The 15,926-nt window shown below is 49.6% G+C and overlaps 1 protein-coding gene across 1 annotated transcript in view; it reads left to right on the plus strand.

Moving 5' to 3' along the window:
- LOC135806764 (uncharacterized) overlaps positions 1 to 15,926 on the plus strand; it is a 55,961-nt gene that overhangs the window by 31,171 nt on the left and 8,864 nt on the right. The window contains exons 6-10 of the mRNA XM_065320988.1: positions 2,741 to 2,839; positions 6,416 to 6,818; positions 7,062 to 7,148; positions 12,407 to 12,518; positions 15,220 to 15,643. Coding sequence (XP_065177060.1) covers positions 2,741 to 2,839; positions 6,416 to 6,818; positions 7,062 to 7,148; positions 12,407 to 12,518; positions 15,220 to 15,643 — 1,125 coding nt within the window. The remainder of the gene's footprint in view (positions 1 to 2,740; positions 2,840 to 6,415; positions 6,819 to 7,061; positions 7,149 to 12,406; positions 12,519 to 15,219; positions 15,644 to 15,926) is intronic.

A 15,926-nucleotide genomic window follows, 5' to 3' on the forward strand; every position in this document is an offset into this window, starting at 1 on the left:
TTTCGACTGGTCCCGGTCGCACCCACTGCATACCATTTGTTGGGTTTCCAGTGGCAGGGCCAATTCTACTATGACAAAAGTACTGCCATTCGGGCTGAGGTCCGCACCCTACTTGTTTAACTGCATTGCGGACGCACTTTGCCAGATAAGCTGTGAACTGTTCCATGTTCCCCACCTCCTGCACCTTCTGGACGACTTCTGGCTCTGTGGCCCCGCAAACTCAACGCTATGTGCGCAGCGTCTGAACGTAGTCCTCTCCGTATTCCGCTACCTGGGAGTTCCCATTGCCGACGAAAAGACAGTCGGCCCAACCTCCTGTCTCACCTTCCTGGGCATCGAACTGGACTCCATCCAGAAAGTGGCTCGTCTCCCACAGGACAAGGTTGACGACATCCGCTCCAGACTATTGGCCTTTCGCCAACGCCAATCCTGCCGTCTACGGGAGCTTGAACAGCTGTTGGGCAAGCTGAACTTTGCCAGCCGCGTCATCTCGCCGGGCCGTACATTCATGCGCCGACTGTATGATGCCACGCGCAACGTTTCCAAGCCCTACCACCGCATCCGTCTCTCTCCAGAATGTCATCTGGACCTTCTTTGGTGGTCTCACCTACTCGATGGCTGGAATGGCAAGTCATTCTTCCTCAATCTCCAGGAGACGCTGGCCAGCGACATCCTGATAGAAACTGACGCATCTGGCGCCATTGGGCATGGCGCAGTTTACGGCACGCATTGGTTCGCCGACACCTGGTCACCACAACACACTCCGCTCTGCATTACGTTCAAGGAGCTGTACCCCATCTGCATTGCATGTGCTACGTGGGGCCACCAGTGGTGTCGCAAGCGTATCCGCTTCCATACCGACAACGAAGCTGTCGCCGCTGTTCTCAAGTCTGGCACCAGTCGCTGCCCTAATGTGATGTCACTCCTACGGCAGCTCTTCTTCATCTGCGCCAAGGGTAACTTTATGGTCACCGCCCGTCACATACCGGGAACTACCAACATCCTTGCTGACGCTCTCTCCAGGCAAGATTTCAAGCGATTCCATTCGTGCCACCCTACCGCCGCTCACATGCCCACTCCCGTGCGTGCTCTTCCGTCCATTCCTGGGGAGACTTCGGCCGTGCCTTGCACAGCCGAGTGACGGAAGCCCACATGCAAACTGCCATGAAAGCTGGCAGCACCGGTCCTGGGTAAGCGCTGATCAGACAGACTGAGCCCACTTATTGTGGGTGCCAGAGCATAACCGAATGTCACCTATGTAGCGACTGTACACTCAGTAACTCAATATCACTCTATTATTGTCCACAATCTGTGGCACCCCCTCTACAGTTAACAGTGAATAGGAGGTTCTCCATTTGGGGAGTCAACCTTGCTTACCAGGCTCCTCATACGGCTCATTCAGCCTCTCACACTCAGACGGCTCACTCAGCCTCGGCTCACTCAGCCTCTCAATACGGCTCACTCAGCCTCCGCAGCCGGGCCCTGCCCGGCTGCCTCCATACGGCTCACTCAGCCTCCGCAGCAGGGCCCTGCCCAGCTGCCATACACACACATTCACACAGCTCTAAGCTGTCACTCACTCGGAGCCTGGCAAAGCAATTGACAAACCCTCCTATTCCCCAAACTGGTTGCTCGTTGTGTGAGTGCGGCATGCAGATGCTTGTGTTAAATGATTTTTTGCGCACTCGCAAAAATATGTTAACACAGAAGGCGCATGCTCTGTTCCCAACAAACTCTCACACGCTCATTGTTCTCCGAAGTCCACTGTTCCTGACTTCAGTTCTTGCTTTGTCCGCATTGGCAGTGGATTTCTTTCTCAACCCACCCACCCCGGCACTCCACTATTGTCATCATCATGTTTCCTATTCTAGTTCTCTCCTGTCGGTATCCATTATCATACCGGCCTACAATAACTACACCGATGCCGTCTACCGGCGAAACTCTGTAAATACATGGAGGGGAGTCAACCTTGCTTACCAGGCTCCTCATACGGCTCATTCAGCCTCTCACACTCAGACGGCTCACTCAGCCTCGGCTCACTCAGCCTCTCAATACGGCTCACTCAGCCTCCGCAGCCGGGCCCTGCCCGGCTGCCTCCATACGGCTCACTCAGCCTCCGCAGCAGGGCCCTGCCCAGCTGCCATACACACACATTCACACAGCTCTAAGCTGTCACTCACTCGGAGCCTGGCAAAGCAATTGACAAACCCTCCTATTCCCCAAACTGGTTGCTCGTTGTGTGAGTGCGGCATGCAGATGCTTGTGTTAACTGATATTTAACATGCATGCGCTCGTCATTACAGACCAGTGGAGAGCACACAACATATCCAGGATTTATGGAGTGCTGGATAAGCGAATCTGGGCATGTGCTGATCATACTAGTATGCTTTCTATCGTCCACCAATGTCTTGCTATTGTAGTCACATTTTGCTCTTTGTCCATCGCATCGCGTTCTTCCGCAAACACTTATCATAAATCCGTTATGAAATGTGGATTTAGTCTGTCCTGTTGGTGGCTATCCTGAAATTAGTGACGCTTCGCCACTTACATGTAACTATTGGTTGCGGCATTTGTGTTCAGTGAGCATGCACCCTCACAGATGATAATTATTGATATTGAATGCCCAAGGAATAATTTACAAGTACTGGCTTTAGCAACCGTCATGGCACATTGTACTTTTAAACCTGTAGTGTATGACTTGACTGGTGCATCCTGCCCTTTCCTTTGCCCCTTTCTCTAGTACGCAGGTTAGGGCTGTATGAGACGATGAACCACTGGAGCAACTGTACGGATCTGGTCTGTCCTTTTTGTAGTCTACAGCGTGCCGCCATTCCAGCTGGTAAGATGTTCTTGTGTAACTTGTAGTTTTGAATGGGTAGATGGATGTTTTATAATTGTTCGCAAAGTCCAACGCAGCCACTTTCACATTTGAGCCCCGGCCAGCGAAAACCAGCACTTGTGTACTTGATATCAATCATCAAAATGTGACGTCAAAATTGGGACGCGCAGTGAGCTCTCTTTTGAAGATTCTTTTTCGATCGAGTGGGTGTCTTTGTTGTCAAAGGAGTTTCAAGTGTCTTCAAATGTCTCTGGTCAATTGATTTTAGCGCTAGGTGAGAGCTCGTCACACGGAGGGTGAGTTTAGACACAGCGATGGCGACAGGTGTCGCGACAAGGACTTAGGTCCAGAGTTGTCAGCGTGAGACTCCCTGTACGAAGCGGCGCTGAAAGTTAGTTCGGGATCGGAATTATTTCTTTGGTGGCGATCTCGCTGAGTTTGTCCAGCAGTGGCGAGTCTCATATGCATAGCAACGAAGAGCCCTCATAAAATAAACACTGGATACTGATGGCGACGATAGTCAGTGCTGGAATAATAGCGACTGCGAGGAGAAGCTGAATGTCGACCCGCTGAGCGATCCGTATTTCTACATCGACAACAATGATGTTGCAGACACTGATGGAGGGCTTCTCACGGCGCAAAACAGAGCGTAGTATTATCAGTACTCTACCTTGCCAGACGACGCCAGGCTGGCTGCTGCCTGTGCTGAGAAAGGCGATCCCTAAAAAGTTAAACCGGCTGAACGCGTTGGGGCAACATCTTCACGTGCTACAAAACGCGAATATTCGCTCATATCATTGAAATACAATTATGCTGAAATCATGGTCTGAGTGAAAGTGTGCAAGGGAGTGGATGTCAGTGGTATTGGTCAGTACATCTATCAGTATGGCAAGCTTTGGGACAACGCTCAAACTGCCAGCACAGAGGTCCCTGAACACAATTTGGAAGGCCAGCCACCAATCATCGTTTTGCACTCTGGTGTTGTAAATAAGGTCGTGGTGTATACGGAATATCGTCACACTTCTGACCTACTCATGCCTGCAGCGCCAAGAGGGCAAGCCTGACTTGCATTCTATTTACTTACATGTACCTGTTCCACATCACAATCAGAAACTGTAGGATCAACTTGCATTGAGTTACTGGGCATGGATGCTGCGCCAACTGTACTGAATCTTGACCTGTGTGACTTCAAACTCTATTTTCCATGCTTTCGCTTATCAGATTGTCACCAAACTTGATAACTTGAATGATTAATAGTGTAGAATCAATTTCGAGCGAAAAAATAATTTTTGAAAAAATTACACATGTTCAGGTTTCTGCTGGCTGGGGCTCATTTATGAAACTGCACTTCTCAACTCCAAACTCCAAAAACGGTCTCTTCACTGCAATTAAAATTAAAATTAACGTTACACCAAATTGTCGGGCCTGGTCCATCATCAGGGTAATGAATGGCAAGATATCCATTGCAAAGGTACTTATTGAACTACATCATGGCCAGCAATCAAGGACATCTGAGAGTTGTAATTTTTGTACTCCTCCGAGGTGTGATTTTTGGCGTGCTGGGCCAAGCACAAGGAAGCCATCTGCAAAAAAACTGCAGAAAATGGTTGTTGTTTGATCCTTTGGTGTAATCTTTGTTTCTAGTCGAAGCTAGTTGCTGTTTGGAGCAGAAACGCTGAAATTGACTATTTTCTGCATGTACTCATACATGTACTCATGTACTCAGGCATGCAGTCTCACTCGTATTTTAGCTATTTTTCTGGAATGGATGCTGCTCTGCGCCCCTTGGTGAACATTTCCTGCGCTCGTGGAGCAGCTGAAAAGGACCACTGGTATGTCTGGTTCCTGGTTTGAAAGTGGAGAGTCGACTTTTGTGCCTTGAAAAAGGAGTAGAGAGCGATAAAGGTACGTCTGTGGCTGATTTTTGAGTGCTCCTCGTACATTTTTGATCGTGATAGAAATTCTCAGACCAAAGTCAGACCAAAGTCAGCGCGATGATGGTCGTACAGTTTTCTTGTGAATTTTTTAGTTGTTTCATCTCGTATCTATGTCAGTATCGTGATGGTGAAGTGGAGAGGGTGATTTTCTTCCTCTAGGCTTCGTTCGGCCGACTTTGCTTCGTCCTCGTTGAAAAGTGATCCTGAAAAAAAGGTCGATTCGCAAAATTATGTTGATTTTCAATGTACGTGATGACATGCGATTGCTGGCTATGGACTGCATGAAGATATAGTACCTATGCAATGGATATTTTGTCATTCATTATCCTGATGATGGGCCAGGCCCGAAAATTTGGTTGAATGTAAAATGCCGGCATCGAGTATCAAAGCCAAGTTAGCCCACGCGGGCACATGCGCAGTGATGGTCTCATGATGCATATCATTTAAAGTGATTATTCTGTGCTGAGTATGGTCTGTAATCCAGCCGGCTAAGAAATTCCGGTGGGCTGTGGTGGCCGATTACGACACCCAGTCCGTGTTCAGAGGTCCTCTGGAACAAGACCATGGACTTGTATGCTCGTTGTTTTACGGGCCAGTCCCTACCCATTTTCTCTGCTTGCCACAAGCCCCGTCACCTCGCTGCCTCCTGCTTGTTTAGCCCACGTGGCTGGCATCCACAGTCGGTTGATGGTAGCAAGACATCTGCTATTCGCCAGTTCGAAGTGCCCTGCAACCGCACTGACCTCCGGTCGTTCTTCGGTTTGGTCAACCAATGCAGCGACTTCACACCGCGCATTGCTGAACTAAGTGGGCCGCTTCGCCCACTCCTGAAAACCAGCAATGAATTCGCCTGGGAACAGCAGCACACCATAGCATTCGAAGCCGTCAAAGCCATCCTGACTGAGTCACCAGTGTTAGCTTTCTTCGAACCTCGCAAGTGTTTATTTGTCACCGCCAACCTTTGCAATGCACACATTTCCATCAATGGATTCTTTAAAAAAATCTTGAACCTGTGCAATACGTACCAAATAAACTTCTTCAAAAAACTGATGTTACATGGTAGATGAGCTGTCGGGAGATACGGGCACTGCCCGGTCTCAAGGCGCCTGGATAAGAGACGTTCGAGTGTACGCCCAAACTGTTTTTTACTCTGCTGCTCGCTAAAAACGGGCTGGAAACGTACAACTGCGACACTACACCACGCGATGTGAGTTTTATAGAATGGGTATCAGGAGTTGCACACTCTTCGGGAGTTATACTCTTGCCATCACCGGAACATCCACCCTCTCCTGTCATATATACCGGCATGATCGGCATCCCATCCTCATGTTGCCTGATGATTGCGAGAGCACGAAACTTGAAGTAGCAGCAAACAGGCCTTGATTGTGCTTGTTGTTCAGTACTCTAGCTATTATGCACGTGACTGGTACTGTGACATACAATGTTACAACCTACATGGTATCATGCTCACTCAAGTCATGTACATAAAGCACTCTGGAGATGTGTATAATTATGATGGTTAAGTCCAGGGCAGTGAACAAAATGACGTAGGGGTCTGTGTCCCTCGCATACCTGTTCTCTGGTTTAGACACCAGACAACTCAGTGACGGAACTACGGGGCTATATTGTTTTTGTACAGATATTCCGACTGGCGTGAACTCAACACCGGGCATGCCGGTAAATGGACTAAACCCAGCAACAGATGCTGCCTCCATGATCAAAGTGGAGCCAGGCATGGGAATGCTACGTTCGCCAGGGAATGTTGTTGATGCTGGTGCCGGATCTGCTGGTGCAACATCGCTGCTTGGTATTCCTAATCACGGTCTTCATAATGGTTCGGCTGTGTCCAGCAGTTTGCCGAACCATGTCATGCTTCCTTCTGGTGGTAACCACATTGGTTCAGCTCCTCGTGGTTCGGGTATAAATGGTGGTAATCCTGGCCTGCTACCCAATGCTGGGTTGCCTACAGGTCATGTTGGTGCTGGCAATATGCAACAGCCAGGTGCTCGCCCCACGGCCAACAATGAGTATATGAAGCAAATGTAAGTTTTCCATTGTTAACTATGGGTCTTCTTGTCTGTGCATCTCTTTCTACTTCTCCTGTGAACTAACCTTTGCCTTCTTTTCGAGTGATGATAGTACAGAAGTATGCCTATGACTATGATGTAATGTTTTCTCTGACTATGATGTAATGTTTTCTCTGACTATGATGTAATGTTTTCTCTGACTGTGATGACATAAAATGTAATGTTTTCTCTGACTATGATGCTTTGGGTACTCTACAGATTAAGTTCAGTGAAAGTTCATCCACGTGCACCGATTAAACGTTGGACTTTTCCCGACCCTCTCCGCTTGAGAGTCATCAGTGCGGTGTGAGTTCTGTTTCCATAGTCAGGTTTGAGTGTGCTTGACGAAGCGTCCACATAAAATCAAAGTTCAGTAGGGGTAGGTTGCACTTTTTGAAGCTCCCGTAAATCTTTCTTGGTAGAGCCCAGCCGGCATCAGGCCGGACTGGAGGTAGTTTCCGTAGGGTAGCAGTAAGTTTTTTTAGTAGTGCTCGTAGAAATTGGTGACCTCCGCCATGCCTGGGGCCACCACGAGAACAAACACTCGCGCGACTGCCCTGAGTGATGAAGAGCTGAGGCTGATGGCGTCGTTGCCGGGCATTGAGGTATCTGTAGTAGAAATCCTGAAAACATTGGCCGCATTTGTCTCGGAATCGGCTGATCGGGAGACGCGCCTAAACAAACGGGTTGACGAGCTGTCAAGGCAGCTCAAAGATGTGAATGAAGAGTTAGTGTCTCTCCGAGAATCCGCCATTGCCTTGCGAAAAGCTACCCCAAGGCCAGTTCAAACACAGCAGGGTACGGGTGCGGATCAACCTTCGCGTAGGCGTACCAAAGCTGGCAGTGCGGGTACAGGTACTCGAAAGCATGACACCACGATGTCCCGTAGCGTCCCCAGCAACATTTCCCGTAGCGGTGACGAGTGTGAAGAGGATGGCAGCGTCCCCTGCAACATCTCCCGTAGCAGTGACGAGTGTGAAGGGGATGGCGACCAAGATGCCATCCCCACCAAGTCCCAGACAGATGTGACAGAATCCAAGCCAATCTTCCATGTTATTGAGGATGACTCATGGAAGCTTGTCTCCTCAGAACGACCCAAAAACAAGCGTGCTGTGGTGTATGTGGGCAATATCGCCACAGATAGCACTGAGAGCCACTTCAGGCAATTTATCAAAACCAGGAGTGAGTTTCTGGGCGCCTCCATTCCTGTCCACACCTGCAGTATATGGCTGTCAGAAAGTGGGCGTGCTTCCGCAAGAGTGACCATCGATGCCACTTCACTCTCCACAGTGACAGCGCCCAACTTCTGGCCAAGGCCCGTATACTGCAGGCCATGGAGGTTCTTAGAAACCAGCTCTGAGGGCAGCACCAGCAGTCGCAGCCACAGCAGCAGAAACAGCACCTCTGCCAGTGTTCTGACTAAACAGCAACAACAGCAGCCGGGTTCAACGTCCTCCTCCTCCCCGCCGCCACCACCACCGCCGCCACCACCACCGGCAGACTTCATCTCCACTCCACTACACAGTGGCCAAAAACGGAGAAACTCCCACCTCTCCCCACCAGAGGCTGGAGACCTGAAGAGATCAAACGGATCTGCGCCACAACATGACCAGCATGATGCGCAGCCACCCCAGCAGGATGCCCAGTCCTCTCATGCCCAATGATGGATTCCAGACCTCTGCGACTGCTAGTGACTAATGCATTCAGCCTGAGCAACAAGATAGGTGCCCTGCAGCATGCACTCCTGCAGTATAATGTAGACGTGGCAATAGTAACAGAAACGAAGCTCTGCTCAGATAATTCCTCCCATGAGTTGACCATCCCAGGATACTCACCCCCAATAAGGAAGGATCGAGATGCCCATGGTGGCGGTGTGGCAGTGTGGGCTAGGAGTGAACTATCCATTACCCACCACGACGATATAGATTGCCGTGATCACGAGCTCTTATGGATTTCCCTGGCAATGCACTCCGGAACAAAGACTGTTCTGGGTGCGCTCTACCGGCCTGGCTCCTGTGCAGAGACAGACACCAGCCTGATGGACTACCTAGACAACACTTTGGATGATGTCCGCCGTCTTGGCAGCAATGTTATAATTGCAGGGGACTTCAACGTGCATAATTCAGCCTGGCTACAGAGTAGCAAGACTACCCGAGCCGGTGAATGCCTGGAGGAAGTCTGCGCAGCACATCATCTTGTCCAGCATGTCACCCAGCCAACCCGCGGCAACAATACTCTCGATCTTATCATCTCCGATTTCCCACACCCCGTATGCACCACAGCCTATGCACCACTTGGACGATCTGATCATGCCGTTATCATTGCCGAGTTTCTCCAACAGCGTCCACGACGCGAAGATCCTGCTGTTCGACAGGTTTGGAAATACGCCCTTGCTGACTGGCACCGCCTGAGAGCCTACCTCCGCAACATAGACTGGCCCGCCAAGATCCATGGGTGTGCGGAGCAGTCCTCTCAGCGCGTAACTGATCTCATCATGCATGGAATGAAACAGTTCATACCATCCAAAGAGCTTGTGGTGCACCAATCCAACCCTGTATGGTGGACACCGGACTGTTCTAACGCCAATCATGCCAAGGAGCGGGCATGGAAGCTGTGGCGACGCAATCCCCGCAACGATAACCACAAGGTCCAGTACATCACAGCTGTTAACCACGAAGTGGAAGCGTGTCATGCAGCGCGATTAGCACATCAACGTAGAATTCGCAACAAGCTTACTGCAGGTTTCCTCCGGGACAAAGAGTGGTGGTCAACCATCAAGAGCGCAGCAGGCAAGGGACGTTGCTCTGACATCCCCCTGCTGACCAACCCTGCAGGACAAGAGTTCCACTCTTCTCGTGAGAAAGCCGAGTGCTTTGCAGCGCACTTTGCGAACAAGTGTAGCCTTGGCAATAACGACCTCTGTGCTGCTGACCTGCCTGACCTGCAACGACCTGCCTATGCCACGCTAAAGCACATTCACTTCCGCGCAGCAACGGTCAAACGGCACTTGGCGAACTTGGCTGTATCAAAAGCAACTGGACCGGATGGCATCTCTGCTCGTGTGCTCAAGATGTGCTCATCTGAACTTGCAGACCCACTGGCAAAGCTCTTCGCCCTCTGCTTCTTAGCCGGTGTGCAACCTGGGGCATGGAAACTTGCCCATGTAGTCCCAGTCCACAAACGGTCCTCCAGATCTTTGGCATCGAACTACCGACCAATATCACTGCTAACGATCATGTCGAAAGTCATGGAGGGCATTGTAAACACGCAACTGGTTAACTACCTAGAGAAGCATGAAGTGTTGCCAAACAGCCAGTTTGGATTCCGACGTGGTAGAGGAACCGCAGATATCTTAACGGCTCTCCAACATGAATGGGTCCACACCATAAGTACTGGCGGTTGTGTCCAGGTCCTCGCCGTGGATATTGCCGGTGCGTTTGACCGGGTATCGCACACAGGAGTGCTGTACAAAGCAAAGCAGGCCGGCGTCGACGGACGCCTGCTTGTATGGCTACAGGACTACCTCACCAACCGAAACATCCGCGTTGTGGTTGGAGGCCAGACGTCAGATGCTCAACCCATCCAGGCTGGTGTCCCCCAAGGCAGCATCCTAGGACCCAGCCTCTTCCTTCTATACACCTGTGACATTGAACAATGTTTAACTCCAGGGACGCAGCTGAGCAGCTTTGCAGACGACACCACACTCTACAGCTTAGTACAGCCAACTGACGATCTCCAACAGTCCACCGCCTCCCTCCAAGGGTCCCTCAACAGTCTTGAGGAGTGGGGCCGCAAGTGGCGTATCTGTTTTGAGCCAGCCAAGACACAGCGCATGACTCTACATCGCAAGCACGTTCCCCCCTGCACTCCACCAGTCACCTTTGGAGGTGAAGCACTCCAGGAGACAGATACCCTGAAGCTGCTGGGAGTCATGCTCGACCCTACTCTCTCCTACAGAGCGCACACTCGCAGTGTTGCACTGCGCGCCTCCCAAAGGCTGGGTTTCCTACGAAAGGCAGCACCCATCCTGGACGACCATGGTCGAGTGACGGTCTACAAGGGATTCGTGCGACCCCTACTTGAATATGCCCCACTGGCCTGGTCGAGCGCAGCCGCAACTAACATGGCCCAGCTGGACAAGGTTCAGCAACGTGCCCTGCATTTCCTGGGACCTGGAACCATCCTCCAAAGTCTTCAGCTTCGTCGGATGGTGGCAGCCCTGTCATACTTGTTCAAGCTGCACTACATTCCAGGGCCTCCCCAGGTAAAGGCCATGCTGCCACCAACCAAGCCCCCTGCCGTAGCTAGCATGTGCACACGGCAAAAACGTCAGACGCACCATGCCTTTCAGCTGAAGTGGACACCCCCTCGCACAGCCCCTGACTACCTCATGCGATCCTTCCCCTTCTTCGCCATCACACCCTGGAACAACCTGCCTGCGGACCTCCTGCTTCACGAGCCTCATTCAAGACGCCTCCAAACCTTCAAGGTCAACGTATGTAAGGATCTAATCCGAAAGAGATGGCTGTGGTCCACACAGTACCTGTGACGATGATATTGAGATTTGAGACCCATTTAGTATTTACCTCTCTACTACTACTTGCTTGTTATGATTATTGTTCTCTCTCTTCATTTTCCCTTCTGGTTTAGTCATTACACGTATTTATATTATTTGGTGCAATACTAGCGCCCCTTTCTCGCACCAAATTATTATTTTTGCTACCTGACCATGCCACCCCCCCTTTTTTTCGATGCCAGGTTGCAACGCTAACGCCGAGACCCCTGGTCGGTCGAGTTGCTCCCTGTACATCGGCACGTCGTCCCTACATCCCCTGTGTCCTGTCTTGTGTTTGTCTCCACATGTCTCTTTGTAGGGCTGTGTTCCCAATAAAAAAAAAAAAAAAAAAAAAAAAAAAAAAAAAAAAAAAAAACATACATGTTTATACTAGTTACTAGTTGCACGGCCTTGTTATACTGGTCTGGTATTGGGCTATGGCCAATCAACCTTGGCATGATAATTGTTCCGTTGGTCGTCGCCAGGATTCCATTCGCATAGTGTTAGTTCTGTTGTCATTGTCAGGTTTTGAGTCTGTTTGGCAAAGCATCCACATGCATTGTAATACTAGTTGCATTGCCTTGTTATACTGGTCTGGTATCGGGCTCATTTTATTGGACGTTTGGGTTTGTCCACCTGTGGCGAATGAACGTTCGCATGACTGTTATCCCAAGGGAATCCGTTGGGATGTCATCCAAAGAGTGTGAGGTCTGTTTTCATTGTCAGGCTTGAGTTTGCTTGGCGGAGCCACCACATCCATGTTTATACTAGTTGCATTGCCTCGTTGTACTGGTCTGATATCAAGGAGCAAACACCGTCGTGGGGTGCATCCGCACAGAGTACCGGCCATGTGTCAACTGCAGCGCAGGCTCTAACTAAGCCTAAGGGCAAGTAGTTTTCCTAAGCTAATAAGGTTTTGTGGACATCTGTTTTCTCATCTTTGCCCACTGACATTTTCTCATGCAAGTACCCACCGACTCGTGAATTAATTGAAATGTTTTCGCTTCAGATTTGAGAAGATGGTCAGGTCTCGTCCTAGCATACAGCCTTGGCAGTACAAGGGTATTGGCCAGGCTTGCAGTTGTTTGGAAGCCAAATGCTACTCCCAAGCTAGAAACCGGGTGAGTTGTGTACACTTTCTTTGTCAAATCTATTTCTTACTTTATTGTTTGTTTTCACGTGTCCGCTGTTGCCGGCGTGTGCTTTAGTCTGATCATGCGCATTTGACACCTGCACATCAGAGAGTGGTATAAACCTTGGAGAGGACACTGCATGCACACGCGATGTGCGCCTCATGATTAGGGAAGCCCCTGGGAAGAAATCTCAGGAAGTGCAGATATAGTACGAGTTTTCTGAGACACTAGAGAGGTTGCGCACAACGAAAATTCGTAGCGCCGTAACGGATATTTTTAACGAAAGAAGCTAACGAATATTTGTAAACCATGAGGTTGCGCACAACGTGTGAACTTGTTCGTAGTACGCCGATGCGGCACGCGCGCGAGTGCGTCGAGTCAGGACAGGGAGTTGTAAAATATCAGTGTTTTAGTACTCCGCGTTGCGAAAATATATTCGTTGATCTGCTCTGTGTCGGTCGCGTTTGAACGGATCTTCGGAGCAACTTTTGTTACTCGGACCCTGAATGTCGAAATCTTACGAATTTTTGTCGTGCGCAATCTCTCCAATGATAGCAATACAGTGGTCCCTCTATAATCCGGCACCATTTGTGCCACGAAAGTCTGCTGGATTAGGGAGGGTGCTGGATTAACAAATCTGATTTACTGCTGCAATGTGCATGAAGAGGACATTTTGGCTACTGAAAATTGTGCTGGTTTATCGAGGGTGCTGGATTATAAAGTGCCGGATTCGAGAGGGACGACTTTAAATACATCAAAGTCTTGAAAGAGAAAATATTGGCTTGTGAGCAACACTGGCTCACACTCAATCACTGCTTTTCACAAATTCATTTCAGAAAAAATCAAATTCCAAAGAGTCGATTTTCATCAGTACGAACTTTAATACAGTCAGTCAAGTGTCAAGTTCAGCAAGAAACGTGTGTTCTCGCTCCACATATACTGGCAAAAACAGAGACATAGACAGCAATAGCGACAACAAAGTGAAGGGTAGTTGGCCGCAGCCAGATGTGAACCGGATAACGAGTGAGGTATGGAAGCAAGGACTGAAAACAGAGTGTCTCAGATAGAATAGGTGTGCCAGTGGATAGCAGGAATAGGCCATGATGCAGAACCAATTGGGACTGTCAGATTAATTTTCCTGGACCGAGCCAGCCGGGAAAAAACCCTCGCGGGTGTATATACCCAATGGCGATTAGGCATCATGTAGGCATGGCAAGCACATCACGGCAAACAGTGATAAAAGCAATAATAATATGCACAGAAATGAAGGGTGGGAGGGCAGGGACACTGGTGAGACTAAAAACTGACTGAAGAAGTCAGGAAAAGAAGCGACAATAAAGAACACACCAGATGCCATATTTGCAACTGAAAATATTTTGTGAGAAATCATTTCTCGCCTATCTCGCTGCGCTCGGCTGGCGAGAAATACAACTTCATCGTTGGAACAACCAACTACCGTTACTTCATGACAATCATCAGTGTACTGCAATTTCACAAATTTTCCGTGTACATGTACTTATATTTTCGGTACTTTCAGTGCATCTGTTTCATACCTAAAATTTCAGTAAACCAAACAAACTCTAGCACGCACAATCCAATAGGGGATTGACTATGTCCCTAACTTTTTTGTTCACTTAACCTGGCCTTTTGACCTCATACCGAGAATATAGAGCACCTAAAATTTCTGAAATTAGAGTATCTGTTAGTGAAGAGTACTGCCTCCGCGTCATTACAAATGTCGCCACCGAGAAGGATTTTTCAAATATATTTTGTTCCGCGTCATTACAAATGTCGCTACCGAGAGGGATTTGTATATTTTTGTTCTCCCGAAGCAAAGAAACCAGCTACAAATTGTGGCAGAGCATTGTCGACGGACTAAGCTTGAGTTTGTGGCGTCGGCCCGCTTTGCTGCACATGTGGCCGAGGACGAAGTCTTCACCAGAGTTTTGAGGCAGACCCATCAGTACTCAATAAGACGCTGAACAAGATGCGTGTTCAAATTCTGGTCATGAAACTTTCATTTCAGCGATCAATGCTTCCAGGTGGCAGGCGATGATGGGAAAGTGGCATTTTTGAAGTCCTCCGTAACGACCTTCCTGCAGGATAGGGTAAGCAGCTCCGCACCTTCAAATGAGCGAGTCGCTGATTTTGTGGGTGTTTTTTTCAGTCCTGGTACCTTCCGCAACATGCACCACGTGTAGCCTTTTTTAGGAATTTAAGAACACTTTGTTCTTGCCATCGTTAACTTTAGCATTTCGAATACAGGGGAGATACCAGGATTCTTTTACCCGAGCTTGCAGTCTTGACAAATGCCCACGCCAAAGATGTGGGCCGGAAGAAACTCCAGAAAGAAGATACGCGCTCTGGGGCGAAATAATGCGGAGCGCAATGAATATGTTTTGTTTGGTGCTGAAGTGAGCTGCGAGACCACCGCAGCTTTTGACCTTCCGTAACAAGTAGACATTGTGTAGGAGGGGTCGTACCACTGTTCGAACACAGAAACTGCCATTCCGACAGTCCGACTAAGACAAGCAAGTCACAAACGTTGCGATGTGGGAGGCGACAATTGGAATGACGTGGAGGAAGTAGAACTGTAGCGAGGAAAATAAGGTGATTATTTGGAGATAAATTTGCATGAAAATTGCACTGGCAATGACAATGTTGTGGCTTGTGATTTATCCACTTGCAGGAAGAATACCTGCAATCGGTGCTCGAGAAAGTGGTGGCTCTCATAAAGACGTCTGGTGCAGAATTCCAGACACAACCACACCAGCAGCAGCAGCAGCAGTATCAGCAACAGCAACAGCATCGGCACCAGGAGCAGCCCAAACAACAACAGCAGCTGCCGCACCAGCAGCTGCCGCACCAGCAGCTGCCGCACCAGCAGCAGCAGCAGCAGCAGCAGCACCAGCTGCCGCGGCAGCCGCACCAGCAGCATCAGCAGCCGCACCAGGAGCAGCATCAGCAGCCGCACCAGGAGCAGCATCAGCAGCCGCACCAGGAGCAGCATCAGCAGCCGCACCAGGAGCAGCATCAGCAGCCGCACCAGGAGCAGCAGCAGCAGCAGCAGCAGCAGCAGCAGCAGCTGCAGCAGCAGGAAAACGGCGGACAAGGTACAGTGTGTACAGTGTTGGTTGCACTTAACATCCCAACTGCACACACAGACATTCAAGACAAGTTTTGGGCTACATCGGGACTCACAGTGGGTGAAATGATTCGTCTTACACCGCACTTCCACATGGTAGGACGTAAGTGGAAGGGGTGGCTAAAGAGGTTAGGCTTACACTGCACTTCCACATGGTAGGACAAATGTGGAAATAGGCTGCTAACACGGTTACGCTTACACCCTGACAACCGCATGATAACGTTAGGACAAAAGCGGTGGGGCTGGTAACC

This window comes from Sycon ciliatum, chromosome 1, assembly GCF_964019385.1.
Source record: "Sycon ciliatum chromosome 1, ocSycCili1.1, whole genome shotgun sequence".
NCBI lineage: Eukaryota > Metazoa > Porifera > Calcarea > Leucosolenida > Sycettidae > Sycon > Sycon ciliatum.